The sequence below is a fragment of the Meleagris gallopavo genome, chromosome 4 (assembly GCF_905368555.1).
Source record: "Meleagris gallopavo chromosome 4, MGAL_WU_HG_1.1, whole genome shotgun sequence".
Classification (NCBI taxonomy): Eukaryota; Metazoa; Chordata; class Aves; order Galliformes; family Phasianidae; genus Meleagris; species Meleagris gallopavo.
The window spans coordinates 17,160,954-17,178,001 of NC_139407.1; the positions used below are offsets into that span (position 1 = coordinate 17,160,954).

At 39.4% G+C, this 17,048-nt stretch overlaps 1 protein-coding gene across 2 annotated transcripts in view; it reads left to right on the top strand.

Annotated features, from left to right (window-relative positions):
• The first annotated feature begins 1,365 nt into the window (after nt 1–1,365).
• SMARCAD1 (SNF2 related chromatin remodeling ATPase with DExD box 1) overlaps nt 1,366–17,048 on the top strand; it is a 42,714-nt gene continuing 27,031 nt past the window's right edge. For both annotated transcript variants that reach the window (XM_010709818.4, XM_010709819.4), the window contains exons 1-5: nt 1,366–1,521; nt 1,697–1,933; nt 11,430–11,604; nt 13,715–13,892; nt 15,888–15,951. In XM_010709818.4, coding sequence (XP_010708120.2) covers nt 1,723–1,933; nt 11,430–11,604; nt 13,715–13,892; nt 15,888–15,951 — 628 coding nt within the window. In that variant the 5' untranslated portion in view covers nt 1,366–1,521; nt 1,697–1,722. The remainder of the gene's footprint in view (nt 1,522–1,696; nt 1,934–11,429; nt 11,605–13,714; nt 13,893–15,887; nt 15,952–17,048) is intronic.

The following is a 17,048-nucleotide window of genomic DNA, read 5'->3' on the forward strand; positions in this document are numbered from 1 at the left end:
ATGTTTTCAAGTGTTGCTGTAAATCTGTGTGAGACAATCATGTCAGATGTGCTGATGCTAGTACTAATGAATTGCAAAAAAGTGATGAGCTTTGTGATGGCTATTAGATACCAGGAGGGAGCTAATCCCACACCTTCTGATGGAAGTGTCCACGTGGTCCATCTTTTTTCATCCATCTTGGTTTTGGTGCACCTACAAACTGCTCTATTCCCTTTTACAGCAGTAATGAGCCTCTTAGGTGGATGGAATATGCCCATTTGCAAACATGTCAGCTGGCAGTACCCAGACCCTGGGCAACAGGCAGATCCCTCTCCCCTTCTCAAACTGACCAATGCATTGATTGCCTTGATTGTGAATTCAAAGGAAAATTTTCCTAGAAAAAGCCCAGAATGGTTGCTTTTTTATGGCACTAGTGATTCCAGTCTTGCGCTCATCATTCTTTAGCAGAATTTAGACCTCATCAGATGATAACCTTGGATCATAGAATCATAGAAACATAGAATCATAGAATGTCCTGGGTTGAAAAGGACCTCAAAGATCATCTAGTTTCAACCCCCCTTCTATGTGCAGGGTTGCCAACCACTAGACCAGGCTGCCCAGAGCCACATCCAGCCCGGCCTTAATGATTTCTGTAACATCAGGATTTCCACCACCTGGAAACCACCTTTGCAAATCCATCTGTATCCATCTCTGTGGGGGAAATCTCTTTTGTTCAGTTCACAAGTCCAGCTTCCATGTTTCCTATTTTAAATCCTTCACTGTCCAAATATTAGATTTATATCTGATCTAGAGACATCTTTCCCAGAGCTTGGTTTGGAAAGAGGTTCCTCCAAATCCTTAGAGCTTAATTATGTCACTTATTTACCTGTCCAGTGCTCAGCTCTATATTCTTGCTCCTAACTGCACTGCGTTTGGAGTAAGAGAAGACAACATTGAGAGGCACAGGAGCCCAGACCATTTCTCCTTGCTGTTCTCCTGAAAGAACACAAAATCGGGTACCAATGTGTTGGATCATTTGCTTGTGCTGATTGTACGTGAATGTTTGCTGAGCACTGTGCTGTGTCGTTAAGGTTCTAATGGCAAAGGGAGCACCAGACAACTTCTTTGAGAGTTCCCTTGAGGCTAAGAGACTTTATTGTAACAACGATGATGATGATTTAGAAACAGGCAGACAAAACTTGCTTTATTTTACCACCAATATTACCCAAGAGAGGTAACGCAGCTATAAAAGGCCCTAAACCGTGTATTTTATTGCAGTGTAACTGCGAGGGACCTCCCTCAGTGGGTGTGTGTGGGGCGGCCGGCACACCGCGCGCGAAACCAGCGCAGCCCCACCCCCGCGGAGCAAAGCGCACGCGTCTGCTGCTTGGGCGCGCTGTTGGGCGGCGGGCGGTGACGTCACTACGGAGCGCCGCGCCTGGCCGTGTTTCGGGTCGGTGCTACCTGTCGCTGCTCGGCGTGTGCGTCGCACCGCGCCGCCTCGCTGCTTCCCGTCTCCGTGTGGATCCTGATGAGCGGCAGGTGCGCGAGGGGGGGAGGGGCGGGCGAGCCGAGCGGGTTGTGCGTGCATCTGTATGTGAGTGAGTGTAAAGGGGCTGGGGCCGCCCCGCGTGGTCTGCGCGTCCCCGTGGGATCGCGGCTCTTCTCTTGTTTATTACCGCGGGATCAACCGAGCGCATCTCTCTTCTCCCCGCAGGTGGTGAGAGACGCCGGGCTGGCGCGATGAGTCTCTTCAACCTGGACCGCTTCCGTTACGAGAAGAGGAGGACAAGCGCGGAGCAGGATGGGCGGCCTGCTGCTGCAGCTCAGGCCCAGGAGGATGGCAGCCCTGCTGCTGCAGCCCAGGCCCAAGAGGGCAGTCCTGCTTCTGACGGCGGTGGAAATGATGTTGCAGGGAGCAGCAGGCCGGGCAGCCCAGCCTCGGAGGTAGCAGGTGGGTCAGGTGTTGTGTGTGCAGTGCGTTCTGAGTGCTGCGTTGCTAGAAGTAAAGCACTCTGCCCTTCCTGTGCCGTGGGTTTTTGTTGTTGTTGTTGGTTGTTTTATAAAGGTGCTTCTCTGTACACATGTTTCACAGCAGTTTTCCATAAAAGCATCCATACAGTGCATGGTTGGCTTGAATCTGTGCATCCATGGTCACCTGGTAGCTAGAGATTAAATTATTTCAATTCAATAAGCAGGTGTTTAAAATATGCAAAGCATTCCTGTTTATTGATGCTCATCTTAAACTAACAAAGTTTAAGGCCTTTTCAGGCATTACTATAAATACGTTGTATGGAAGTAACTTTTCCACTAGAGTCTGAGATGAACTGGAACAGGCTGCCTGAGGAGGGTGTGGATGCCCCATCCCTGGAGTCATTCAGAGCTAGGCTGGATGTGGCTCTGTGCAGCCAGGTCTAGTGGTTGGCGACCCTGCACATGACAGGGGTTTGAAACTAGATGATCGCTGTGGTCCTTTTCAACCCAGGCCGTTCTAGGAATGCAGTGTGGGATATGACAGATAAAACTGAAGCCAGGTGTTTGTTCTTGCTTTTGTCTTTCAGCTTGGCCTGGTTTTGCAGAGAACAGAAATGCCTGTTGTTTGTGTTCAGAAATTGATTGTGCTAGTAGTTCTGCAGCATTTGTCCCATGTTCTGGAAATAGATTGTGGTTTTAACGGAAATCTAAAAAAAACACATTGCTTATATAGGAGTTGATTAGCTTATTTGGCTGATATGTGGGAGTGTTGTTTGGATTCATCAGTTGATACCAGTGTGCAGCTGTAATGGCTCTCAACTACGTAATTACTCATGACCTTTTTTTTCACCTTGTTATACTGACAGCTTTTCAGTTTCTGAGGGTGTGGGAAAGGAAGAACAAAAAGTATGTGTTACTGATTGTTTTATACATCTTGGATGTTCTTATTCTGTGTAACTTCTGATACAGATGTCAAGATAGAAGTGTCATTGGAGAGACCAGACAGGCTTTGATTATGTGTTTAGATAATGAAAGAGCAACAGTATCTGTTGGTGTTAAACATTGTTCGTTCCGCATGCAGGAACAAATGCTGGATGACTGTTTGTTGTAGTGCCTTATCTTTATGATAAGAGAACTTTCTTGTAAAGGAGGAGTTGCTTTTTCTTTTACAGGTCCACCCGACAGCGCTAAGGTAGGTAATTATTTTTCTATGAATTTTGATGTTATGCAGGTTTAATGTTTTCAATATCAATGAAGGCTTTGTGTTTCTAAATAAAGGGACGAAAGCCTTGGCTTGTTGGCTACTGCATAGGTAGGACAAAGGATGGATGGAGTGGAAGGGAAGGAATATGCTGCTTAGAGAAGCATCAGTTCTCTTGTTGAGAGTACCGATATGTGAGGTAATAAAAGGCAGCCTAAAAAAGGAACTGTTGTGGAGGGCTAAGTAATAATGAGAAAAGGAGTGAAAGGCAGTTGTGACCAGAAGTAAATCAGAGTTGAGTAGAAGTGCAGGGCAAGCGCTTCCCTTAAATAAGATATCATGGACATATCTATGATGTAGAGCAGGGGTTCTAGTTAACAGTTAAAATTTAGTTGTAACTATTAGTACTTATGTCAGCTAGTGCTTATATCATCTTCATCTCACAAATATTGAGTGTTTAAAGAATTCCTGGTGGATTTTCTGAGTTTTTTTTCCTCACATTTGCACACATTTCTGTGCAGTGCATTTAAATAAACTATTTTAAAAATTAGGTCATGTTTTCTTAAGTCAATAGAAGTTAACTGAAAATAAAGTATTCAAATTTTGTCTGTAGCAGATCAGATACCTAAGTGTGAAAGAGTAAACTACGTTGGTTTAGCAATTGCACTTTCTCCTTGTTTCCTAAATGGCATTAGGAAGACAGAATTTTTCTTTCTTTAAGTAAAACAGGTACCTATTTTTTATTTCTTGTATTATTTTGGAAAAGATGCAAAAATAACCTGTTTATGGCACTATGTGCTTTCTTTTCTGCTAAATATGTAAGTAAAAGAGTTACTTTGTACAAGGGGCTGTAGTTAAAAAGGATGTGCTCTAATTGCTTAGTAAATCATACAAGGACAACAATTACCTGTATTTATTCTGAAGGCCAACACAGTGGATTTGCAAAATATTCACGTATGAAGCTGGGATAAAGGGAAGTGTGTTTCTTAGTTCATCTGTTTTTTAATAAATAATTAAATAAATAAAAATTAAATAGCTGGAGGCATTTTTCTTGTCCTTCTTACTTTGATATTGTATGGTTATTTTTGTATATGTAAAAAGAGCTTTAAGATCTGTCCCTCAGTTTCCTTCCTTCCAATAACATTTTCGATGGATTACTTTTGATTTCATTTTGCTGTGTATCCCAAAATACAGATCTAAGAAAAAGATGATATTATTGTAATTTCATTCGTGGGGAGAAAAAGTAGTCAGACAATGTCTCCTGGTCATGAAATAACATTATCTTTTTAGCGAATTCTTGTTTTTGCCGGAGTGAACTAATATTGGTGGAGTGTCGTGCACCCCAGGTATGTAATGCTCATTATTGCTTTGTATGGAACATATGTACCTTATACTTGAACAAGCAGTTCTCAGTATGATGACCAGAAGAACTGGTCATCTCTACATGTTTGTATATTTTGAAAACTGTGTGGGCTTGCAGCCACTTTGCAGCCAAGTTGGAGGTAGCTGGTTCTGAACATCACTTCACTGAATGAGGATGGTAGAGCCATCAACCACTGAGCTGCAGTTATTGGATTGCATTAGAGAGGTGCCTCTCTAAAAAGCCTGGGAAAATGCATTGGAATACTTGAAACTTTTCTGTTGAAATTACTAACTAAATAATGCACGTTTGATTTTATTATATGGTGAAGTTGTTGTCTTAATTTTCAATTAGGCATTTTTAATTTTTTAAATAGGCTGCTGTACTGAAATGGCGAGATTATTCCAGTTGTGGAAATGAACTGTGGTAAAAGTATATGATTAGAAGAGTTACAATGAGGAATTTCAAAATACGATTTGTGTTCCAAAAGTGTGCTTATGAAACTTCAGTACTGAACGGAAATAAAAGTTGTAGATGAAATTAAACCTTTGTATACAGTGCTATTTTTGATGATTGACTGTTGTTATTGATAGCCTTTCTGTTTAATTCATGTGTAAAATGCAAATGATTGAACTCTGAGGTTCCAGTGTTCACTGACATATTGTTGCTTGCACTGGGACTGCTTCTGCCTGGTATTCTCATCTGTTATCATTTCCTCCGTGGACAGAGGATGTTGTGTCTTTTATTATGTTGCAGTTGATAGAATATAATTCTTTTTAAAGCATTTCTGAGAAAAGAAATGCCTTCAGTACCTAATGAACTTTTCCAAGGGTTCCTGGAATGACACATTGATGATTTAAAAGTGGTCTCTTTAAGGAACACCTCAGACTTATTACTACTCTTTCAGGATTCAAATTAAAAAAAGACTTATTTGAAACAAAAATATTGATTAGCTTGTACAGTTGAGCAGCATGCCTTTGATGCTTCTTTCTGAATTTGAGTAGAAATTAGCTGCCATTTGACAATGTATTAAATGTGGTATTAAATGTGGTAAGCCTCTGTTTTGTTTTTGTTTGGAGGAGAGAAGGCTAGCCTATCTTGAGTATGATGTGTGATTGTGGTTTTTTTTGTTTTTTTTTTTTTCCCCTCCCACTCTGTGTAGGTTTACTTCAGTGTTTTCTTATTTCTGGCCTTAGAGTCAAACACTGATCCTGTGATTACAGGCATTCCTTAAAAGTCCCCTTTAATCATCATGCAATCAGGGAATTTTGCCTCCGTTAATTACATGCTGTGGCAATAGCTGTTAAAATGCTTACTGCTATACAGTGTTATAATTTGCTCTAAACACATTGAAACCACTCCTCTTATTCCATATGTTACTTTTTTTTTGCGTGTGTGTGTTTGTTTTTTTTTTCCCCATTTCTCCTCATAAGAGATTCTGTTCAGTGGAATAGATGGAGGAAGGAGGTAGTGCTTTTCTGAGAGGGAGGATGCCTTTTACAGGCAGTTCAGCATTTCACAGTCATGAGAGTTAGGAGCTGTCAGGAAGAGTAACTGGTATTTAAAATACAAATAAATTGAAGAGAGCCGAAGTGAAGCAGTGTAAATACACTCTTTAGTTTAAATCTGCACTTCTTACAAGGCTTGTTCTAAGGAATAAAATAATTTTTAAGGTTGTGTTATTTTTGTAAACTTAGTTTAAATCCAGTAAGGATGCTAAGTGAAGCTTTCATGAATACCTGCCAACTGCATATTGTGCTACTTGCAGGAGGAGTGTGTTTGAAACGTGCTCTAATAAAAAATAAAAAAAATAAAAAATCATGAAAATGGCCTTTATCAGTTCTCTTAATTCTCTAGAACTGGAATATCTCGTTACATTATCAGGATGTTTTGAAATTTCTATTAAATTCTTCTCATACACCTGTCAGTTCAGTGCTATTGTGATAACCCTTGCTTTGCTAGCCCAACTTGTTAACCTTGAGAAGTGATATGCCTTAGAGTTTTTTTTGCTAGAGAGGAATTAACCACAACTTTGCACTTAAATGTAAGAGAAGTGTGTGATACTTACCCCAGTGTCTCTTTTACATTCTTCTTAAAACTTCTGCATAGAAATGGTTTTTGCATAAAGCAAACCAGACATAAAAGGGACAACGTGTCTCCTTCTACATATAGATAGACAGAAGTACAGATGAGGAACTAACTGCTGCCAGTGTGGTGGTCTTAGTTGCTGGAAGGCCTGTTTTGGGACACTTACTGCTTCAGAACTGGTGGTACTTTTAGGCTGCCCTTTAAGTTTACATGTGTATGGCCTTTTCAAGATAACATGGAATCATTAAAGTTGGAACAGACCTCTAAGGTCATCTAGTCCACCCACCATCAGTATTTCCCCATTAAAACATGTCTCTGTGTACTACATCTGCCCTTTCCTTTAACATTTCTGGGGATGGTGGCTTCCCTGGGCAGCCTGTTCCAATGCCTTACCATCTTTCTGAGAAGAAGTTCTTCCTCATATTCAACCCAAACCTCCTCTGGCCCAACTAGCCTTGTCGCTAGTTACTTGGGTCAAGAAGCCAACTTCTCCTTGCCACAGCATCCTTTCAGGTTGTTGTAGAGTGATAAGATCTCCTCTGAACCTTCACTTGTCCTGACTGAATAATCTCAGTTCCCTCAGCTACTCTTCATAAGACTTGTGCGCCTGAGCCTCCCTGCTTTGCTGCCCTTCTCTGGACACACTCTAGGGCCTCGGTGAATTTCTTGTAGTGGGAGGTCCAAAACTGAACCCAGTACTCAAGATGTGGCTGGTCCTGGCTATTTCTGATGCATGCCAGGGTGCCATTGGCCTTCTTGGCCACCTGGGCACACTGCTGGCTTGTGTTCAGCCAAACATTGACCAACTACCTCAGACCCATTTTTTCCATACAGTCTTCCAGCTATCCTGCCCTAGGCTTTTAGTACTGCCTGGGGTTATTGTGGCCGGAGTGCAGGGTCTGACACTTCATGTTGTTGAATTTCATCCCACTGGCCTTAGCCCAGCAATCCAGCCTGTCCAGGTCCTTCTGTAGGGCTTTCCTGTCCTCAGGCAGATTGACTATCTCAAAAATCGTTACTGAAATCTTCTACCTCATCTGAAAGTGATAGAAAAAGTTGAGATTTTCATGGTAATTTGGTTAAAATCAAGAGCTTTTTTTTTTTTTCATAAAGGAGTTAATCTGACCACCTGTGGTTCACTTCTGCCTTTGGCTAGCGACTGAATTCTGGTCTCTGCTGGCAGATCACCTCCGGGAACTGAGATTACTCTGTGGTAACTGAGCTGAGTTTCTTTCCGTGTTAAGTGACAGGAGCAGGAGAAACTGCCTTTATTTTCAGCTGTTTCCAGAGTTGGCATCTGAGGTAGAAGCACTAGTGTTTGGCTCCTAGAGACATGACTTTTAAGGTTTTGGTGCACTAGAAAGAAGAGTGTGCACGTGACGCTGTATTTACATGTTGAGGATATAAAATGCATTTATACAAAAGATTTAGCTGACAGTTGTATCATTAAAACTCAGTCCTCCCACAAGTTCTCTAGCTGTATCCCAGACTTACCTTGTACAGTTGATTTGGTCTATTTTCTTATTCTGAATTCAGGTTTCTTTGGAGTAGGAAATGAATATGAATATTTTTTTTTCCACCCATCTGCCATCCCAGTTCAAAGTATATTATTGTCTGTCATCATTCATAATAAAATATAGCTATTACACTGTGCATGGTTTTTGGTATTCTATCCTCTTGAAGTGTAAATCAGAAACTGTTATTAATGGGAAGCTCCTGTTACTTCTGTACTGACTGTACTGACAAATGGAGTTTATGTTCTGTTATGGAGTGGAATGCTCATCTCCACACATATGAGGGAGCACAGAGGTGGGTGGGAGAGCCCCAGCACCTCAACCTGTCCTAGCTACTCCCATGGCTGTCATAGGAGAGCTGTCAGTTGCATGAGTTGACTATGATGCCTGTCACTATAAGCGTAGAGGCTCTTGGGAGCATCATTCTGATGGTTTTAGGAGGCATGAGGCTTATGGGGGCATATCGATAAGGACTTCTTTAGGATCTTGTGAAACCTTCTGTGGTATGGTTGGAGAAGAGCCAAAGGTGGGGAAAGGAAGGGATCAGTTTGAGGAGGGACAAGGGTAAGGAAAGAGGAATAAGGGGGCAAAAAAGGGGAGCTCTGTAGTTGTATCCATTTGACTGCCGGCAAATAGCAGGCTGGACTAGCCTGCCTCGAGCTAAGTGACCGGAGAAGCCTGGCAGGGGCTAGAGGCTCCAAGTCACTCATCTCTTTGTGCGTGAAGCAGCTCATGGCAAATGCATCTCGAAACCAGAGGGCACTGAAGCATGCTGCCAGGTTTTGTGTTTGGGATGCAGCTGTATTCATCTGAAGAGAAGTCAAAGCTCTGGTTTTGCATATATGGACAGTTGTAGAGGGATCTGAGCAAGCGTGGAGGCTTTTGTTAGTAAGGGCGTGTTCTCAGCTGGCCCCTCAGACTGGTTACGATGTCTGCTGTTCTGTAAGGGGAATATGAGGTTTGGTTTCCAACTGTCTTACTGACAACCAAAGCTACCTGACTCTTGAGTGGTGGCAAGTATGAAATGCTGTCACGTTCAGGAAGCTACATGTTATGTTTTCAGTCTGTGTTGTCATTGCTCATCTCTGCTTGCTGCCTGTGGTTCTGCAACAGAGAAATGAGCATGGACCACATAACAGCAGCAGCAGATAGGAAGCAGAACTCGCCTGTAGCTTGGGAAGCAGGATGTTCTTTGGTATGAAAGGAAGGCAAAACCTGCATTGTTACACCTGGTACATAGAAAATATGGAAATGTCAAAGTTTTAAAATGAAAATGAAATCTGATTTACTATGTGCTTTCATTTCTTCCTATTCTATTTCCATCCTTATTGGATTAATACCTGCTTAAGTGTGTTCCGTATTCTCTACAGGATCTTTGCTATGTGTAGCTAAGATCTTCTGAAGATTGACTGTAACAATTTACTTTTTTTGAGCTATCGTTGAACTCTTACTTACATTTTCTTCGGATGTTAAAGAAGTTTGAGTTAAGATCACTTCTGTTTAATTGGTGTTTAATTGGTGCACTTCTGTTTAATTGGTGTTTAATACTTTATTTTCTTTTTCAGCTGTGCACTACAATACCATATTTTTTAATTTATTGGGTATCTCTCCCTTTTCAAATCCACTATCACCTAGTAACTTCTAGTTTCTAGCGAATTCCTGTGGTTGTGCTTTTGGAATTTATCTCTGTTTCCATCAAATGCTAACAGTGAGTTATTTCAAGCTTATTTTCTACAAGATCACTTTTGGACAGCAGACGCTTTCTGCAGCTGTCATGTTCTCCACTCCATGCATTCTTCAACCTTTCTTCAGTCATGTACCTCCAGGGTTCATAATTTGTCTGCTCTTAAATAAAATGCTTGGCTTACCAACTGTTTTGTGTTCAGTAGTTCTCTTCAGCACGGGCTGTAAATAAAGTAGTAGAGAAAAATTACTTCTAGAATATGTGGGACTAGTGCACTGGGTCAGGCTACGGTTCTTGGCTCTCAGTTTCTGCAAAATGCTTCCAATACTTCAATTACTGTCATGAAATAGCAGACTTGGACACAACTGCCACTTCTTTAGTTGTATAGTGTGGGTTTAATGTTGCAAGAGATGTAGGATCTACACATGTAAGTTCTTGTGTGTCAACTACAGAATGTTTTTTTTTCTGGGGTTTTCTAGAGGAAGGTGGCTGAACAGCTGTAGCCTTGGTACATGATGGATAGAACCATGTGCTTTAGCTTGCTCTAATTCATTTGAGAACATCAGTTTTGCAGTTATAATCACAAAAACTACTTTGAAATACACAGTATGTGAGGTTAGAGCACACTGTGCCTTTGGTAGTGTGTGAAGGAGAGCAACAATGCAAAATATAATGATTTGCATACTTTTATTTATTTTTGTTTACAGTATCTGATCCTCTTTTTACTTTAGGTTCAAGAACTGTTTTGTATATCGTATTCTGTGCCTTTTCCCTTTGTGGTCATGTTTTCCCCATCAAGATACATGCATGGAATTGGCTGCAGGTGTAGTTGACAATGAGACTTTATCATGCATTACTCATTACTTAATCAGGGATTACATGGGTAGATTGGCTGATACTGGTTGTCTTAAGAGCATATTCAGAAGTGAAAAGTCAATACAGGCTACTGGAGGCGTAGTGACTCCGTTTGGAGGGTTCATGGGAAATTGTATCATTTATGAGATGTAATTGCAGTAACTCCTTGTGGAAACATACAAATTCTTTGTATCGTGAAAGTACCCAAAGCATCCTTCCTTCTCTTGTTAAGAATCATCTGGAACATTGTGTAGGAAAGACTGGTGAAGATTATATCTCTGTACGATTTGCAACTTTATCTACTAAGCTCCCCAGTGTAGCTTCCTGATCTTCTGCCATCTAATGCTGGCATTCCCTTTCTGAAAAACTGTGACCGACTTAAATCAGCCATCAGAAACACTGGTATGTTTCTATCCATGTCCTACTTAGCTTGAAAGTAGCTCAGAAGATTTTGCTGATTGTTTTGCCAAAAATAAACAAAAAATTAAATAGTTACTGGTCTGAAATACATGGCCTTTTAATCTTTATGGTTGACAGTATACAAACCTATATTTGTTTGAAATAAAATTGCTGAGGCAATTTTTATCAGTTAAGTCACCGCTTTAAAGAATACCGCTTATAGGAGTTCTCGATGCATGAAGATGCAAGTTCTGTTTAAATGGCTGCTATGTATAAAGAAGATATTATAGCAATATGATGCTCTAAGAATAAATAAATTTATTTCAAATTCTAAGTCATTTTCTCCCATCTTTTCTCCTGTTGAAATGGCTACAGGGTACTCCAGCATCCCAGAAACTCCTGAAGCTGAGAGGACAAGGGAGCTGTCTTATTTCAACCATCGAAGGGGGGTACATTTCCTAGATGTGTCTTCAGACAGTGAAGATGAAGTACCAAGAAAAGTCAGTGCTTCTAAAGAAAACAAGGCTCCAAAGAAAGATGTGATTTTAATGTAAGGTTTAAGCTAGTAATGTTTATGCAAGTTGATGCAATGTTTCTAATTGTAGTATTGAATTCAAAATAATATGCTAGATTCTGGCTTTACAGTTTGCAATTTACCCTCCCCTATCTAAGCTTTACTGGATTTCCAAGTAAGAGGACTCCTACTCTTAAGTGACGTCTCTGAAAACATGGTTTATGAGTGAGGAATTCCATGATATGGAACGATACTTGTGGTGTTTATTATTTGTTCACACATTTGCACATCTTATATTCTTTTGATGGCACTTGAAAGCTTACCCTTATAAGTACTAGCTTCTTATTTTAAAATATGTTGAAGTTTTAGTTGTTTTTTTTTAATGAAACTGTAGAGGAGTGGGAAGGCAAATACTGCTTCAGCACATGGTATAAGAATTTTTGATCTTGATTTGTGTGGAGTGCTGTTCAAATGGACTTACACTGTTTCTGGGGTCAGGTAGTTTTGGAAGCAGTGCAATAGGTTTTGTGTGATGTGGAGCAGAATCTAATAAGCCATGCAGGATCCAGCTTGCAACTTGCTGTTTCTACACTGCAGCATGGTTACATGGTGAGAGAGTCAGGCAGACACCAAAGCGAGATGCTAGTGGGATTAGTCTGTGTCTGTGTCCTGGTTTCAGCTGGGACAGAGCTGATTTTCTTCATGGTGTCTGTTGTGATGCTATGCTTTGGCTGTGGGAGAAAAAACACGTTGATAACACAGGGATGTTTTTGTTGTTTCTAAGCAGCGCAGCACAGAGCCAAGGATTTTTCAGTTTTTCGTCTTCTACTGTCCTGCCAATGGGAGGGACTGAGGGGGCACAAGGAGCTGGGAGGAGTCAGAAACAGGACAGTTGGCCTAAACTGGTCAGAAGGATATTCCATCCCATATGGCATCATGGGGAAAACAAACAAACAAAAACAAACAAACAAACAAAACAAAAAAACAACCTGGGGAGTTGGCTTTTGGGGGTAGCTTCTGCTTGGGGCTGTCTGGGTGTTGGTGTGTGCTGAGCAATTCTGTATCACTTGTTTTGTAAATATATATTATTTCTCTCTTCCTTTTCTGTCTTAGTAAATATTTTTTATCTCAACTCACAGATCTCAATTTTTTTTTTCTCTCTCCAGTTCTCTCCCCCATCCCATCAGAGGGGTGGGAGGTTGAAGGGAGTGTTGTCAAAAGGCGTTGCAGTGTTTAGCTGCCTGCAGGGTTAAAGTAGCAGTCTGACATGAGCCACATCCTCTCATACTCTATCTTATTCCTTTGTAGCTGCTTATGTTCAGTGCACAAGGTATCTCAGTACTTAACACTTCATCATACCTTATTGTCTCGTATGCTAATTAGTGTATACTGAATCCATTGAGCTATCTCACAAGTGGCATTGTGCTAATAGATCAGACTTAAGACCATGGCAGGAGTTAGCTATCTGGGCTTTGTTGGAAAAACAGACAAGAACATGACTGAGTCATATTCTTGTAGTGATTAAATGAGCATTTCTTCATGCTTGTGAAGAATGTGATTATAGAAGAGATTGTGTGTGCACTCTGGCTTTGTTGGCAAGTATCTAGATGTTAATCCCTGATAAGAAAAGATGGGGTCATTAATTTTACTCTCTCGATTTCAACTGATTTTCTTTTTATATACAGTTTATAAGGGAACTTTCAAGACAGGAATATTTGAAATATGCAAATGAATTTCAATACGCCATTTTTCTGAGACTTTTTTTTAAGTTTATGCTGATTTGATCTTTGAAGCTTATGGCTAGACTGATTGGTGGTTTGAATTTGAATTATTCTTTATGACCATTTTTACTATAATAGCTTTTTGGTGGCATAAGTGCATGAGTAGTATATTACTATTATTTGCAAAATCGTAATGCAGTTTGCCTATTGCAACCACTGAAGGAAGAAGTAGCCACAAAAAGGTTTTATGTGCTTACTGGTTGGCAACATTTTAAGATAATATATATTTTAGAATAAGCTAACCTTTAATAACATTAATTTCAGCTCATGTGATCCTGTTAGTTTGCTTTTTACAATGACGCTCTGGAAGAATAAATATAAAAAACAACAATTTTAATACTTTCCCTGCCCCTCACATATCATAGTTCAGAAGACTCATCAGAGGATGACCAGCCTGTGTATCAGCTACAGCAAGCGGCTTACGTGAACAATGGGGACCAACTAGTTGATTTGCAGGAAGATACAGAGGAAGACATCAGAAATGCAAAGCTACAAACACTGAAGGAACTTTTTCCTCAGAGGAGTGACCAGGATTTGTTACAAGTAATAATTCTCAGTTCTTTTTATTTATTTTGATAACTATTTTGCAGGCAGCATTCCTATGCTTTGGGTGTTATAACAGAGAAGAGCCTTGATTCTTATTAGCAAAAGCGTATATGAAACTATTTGTTTTAGGGGAACTGCAACCATGGACGTTGATTTCATTTTTTTTGTTGTTCAAGTGCGTGTATGTATGTGTAAAGATATTTGTTAAAAACTAAAACAATTCAACATTGAATTCTAGGGTATAGTAAATTTGTCTTGACGTTCAGCCTTAGAACAATCTTGATTGATAGCTACTGATAACTTTTGGAATGCAGTTAACTGGTTGAATGCAGAATTAATGAAATTATTGTTGTCATCTTCAATAGCTGAAACACTTCCCTCTTGCTTTCTTCAGCTTTAATACTTAAAGCCCTTGGAATGAAAGTGAGGTAAAAAGAGTACATTTGAAATTATAGTAATTTCTTATGATTATGCTGCCATATAAAGCTGAGATACTCTTGGCTATTCTCCAACGTACATCACAAATGTACCGTGGTGTTACAATAACTTATTACCTTTTACTGTACTGAAGATAATTTTACTGTATCTTCAGGAATGTTACCTCTTAGGGCTGATGTTTTTTTAGTAACTTTAGTTTTCAAAGCCAAATATGTTTAAATTAATCTGTCAGTTTTCCTGGTTGAAATGTCATTTAAAAAATACAGATTTTTTTTTTCTTTTTCTGGATCAAGTTTTAAGTTTAGGCCTGAGGAAGAAATAAGGGATTGCAAATATCACTTTGGGTTTTATTTACTTTTTTTCTCTTGAAGAAATTAGGCTACAAATATCCAGAGCATATGGTGTTTGAATTGCCACGTACAGGTTGATCATGATTCATTGTAGCTTAGAAGCTAACTAGAAATGACACTTGTATGGTGTGTCTGATGCAGTTTTGTGCCTTCAGTGAGGAGTAACTTTAGGAGTGGTTTTAACTATGTAGTGGTTTGTAGTGGTGTTATCTATTCTCAGAAGAGCATAAGATAGCTCTTTGTACCAAGAGAATTTTGTAGTACAGAATGGTTGTGCAAGCTTTTTTCTGTGTAACTACAGCATTCTTGAGGGAAGATGGAATAGCGGACGAATCTATTATTTGTTCATGAAGGATCTGAGTCAGCTTGTCCTGCCAAACCCTACATGACTGGTGAATGTTGTTAAAGAAAAACTGTAGGGAATACCTACTCTAAACCTTTCAAAATGGCAGTTATAGTAAAATTATAAACAATAATTATAATTATTTATGTAAATAATTATATTGTTCATAAAAGTGAACACAAGCCTGGGAATCAGTTTCCTTATTCATAGGGTTTTTGTGTGTTTGTAACCGTTCCACCACGTACTTCTGTTGAAGTTGTGACACTTGTGAAAAGCAGCACTTACAAGTCTCAACATTCAATTTGTAAAAATTATATATTCTGAGACTACAGGTTGATGGAGGAAGAATCTAGAGTTGCAAAGATGCTAATCTTTTGGAGGCATGATTTAAATTTCATGTGCATAATCTCAGAAAGTCAGCCAGTATGACGCAACAGCATATACAAACTTACCGACTTGAGCTATTGATCATCTGGTTTGGGATCATCTGACTTTGTAATAGTGACAATGAAGGGGTTTTGGAAAAAGCATTCAAACAAAACTGCATGGCATATTTGTGAAATAAGATGGCAGGTGAAGCAGTAATAAGTGAGATTTAAAAACCTATTGGAAAACAGCTTAAAGAAGATATTTCCAAGTACAGCTGATATGGTTGTATTCAATATACATAAAATTTAGTGACCTGTAAGTGTTGGCTTTGGATTTTACAATACATGTCTTTTTGATGTGTGTTTTTGTATAAGTTTTTTTGGCTTTTATTTGTCCAAGTATATTTCAGTCCTGCTTGTTTATAATTGTTATTCTCTGTTCAAATGGGTTAAATCTTATCACTTAGCAGCTGATTTTTTTTTTTTTTTTCAGTTGGTAAAATCAACACGCTCAATGGATGAAGCGATAGCTGCTTGTTTGAAATTCAGTGATGAAGGTACCTTGTTTGTTTGTTTTTTTAAAGCAGGGGGAGGGGGAACACTTTAGAGACTACAGCCAAATTAGTAAATAAAGTTGCCAAGTAAACTTGAGGGGAGTGCAGGGGATAGTATTTGAAAAGTGGTAAAACATGCATTAGAAGTATTCTGTTTGTTTATTGTAATAGCACAGAACTGAAACTACAATCTTTGCAGTGGGAATCATGAGAAGTGGATATACAGCAAAATCCAAAGATAGAACAAAAAGGTTTTGATTTTTTTCTGTGTAGGTCAGGATTGCTGGTTGAAGGCTAGTGTCTTTAATGATTTTTGTTGTTACTGATTGCTTCCTTCTTTACTCAGAAGTTGAGGTGGACTGTAATAGGTTAGAGATAGTAGTTCTAAATGTTGCACGTGAGAAATCTGATGTGAAGAATTATGGTGGAGTAAGTAGCTATTTCTAACTTATGTCAAATCTTGCGTCAAGCTCTGTTACTATTATCAGAGTGAATTCTGTACTTGTAATTCTGAGTAAGAACTATTGGTCTTAAACACTAGATAAATTCTGTAGCAGTACATCCCCCAAGCTGTGTTTTGAGCCCTCAGCTTGCTTAGGGCATTCTTTTTCTGCATCTGAATTCGTGCAGCCTTGTGATGATATCAAAAAACCCCAAGATGTGGAAATGCTTAGAAAGCACTAAGTATGTTAGTGTTATCACTTCATGCTTCAGTTTCTCTCTTTGACATCACTTAAGTCCAGAGCTATTTTTAATCTCTCTTGATTTTTGTTTTATGTGATTGATGTGTCTTTTCATGACGTATCCTATGGATTTGGAAATTGTCTCTAGGAAGCTCATGTGCTGAGGAGAACACAGTCGTACTTCATTTATAATGTAGATGATTTTTGATTTATAGTATAAAAATGATAATAGTTCTTCTGTTGTACTTGCCATCTTTTCATCTTCAGATATTTGTATACCCTTCCGAAGATTTTTAACAGTTATCGTAGAACACTTTAATTTCTGGTATCTAGGCTCTCCCTTCTGGCCTTTTTGTATCATAAAATTATCTGGAGTTGGAAGGGACCCACAAGGATCATCAAGTCCAATATTTTTGT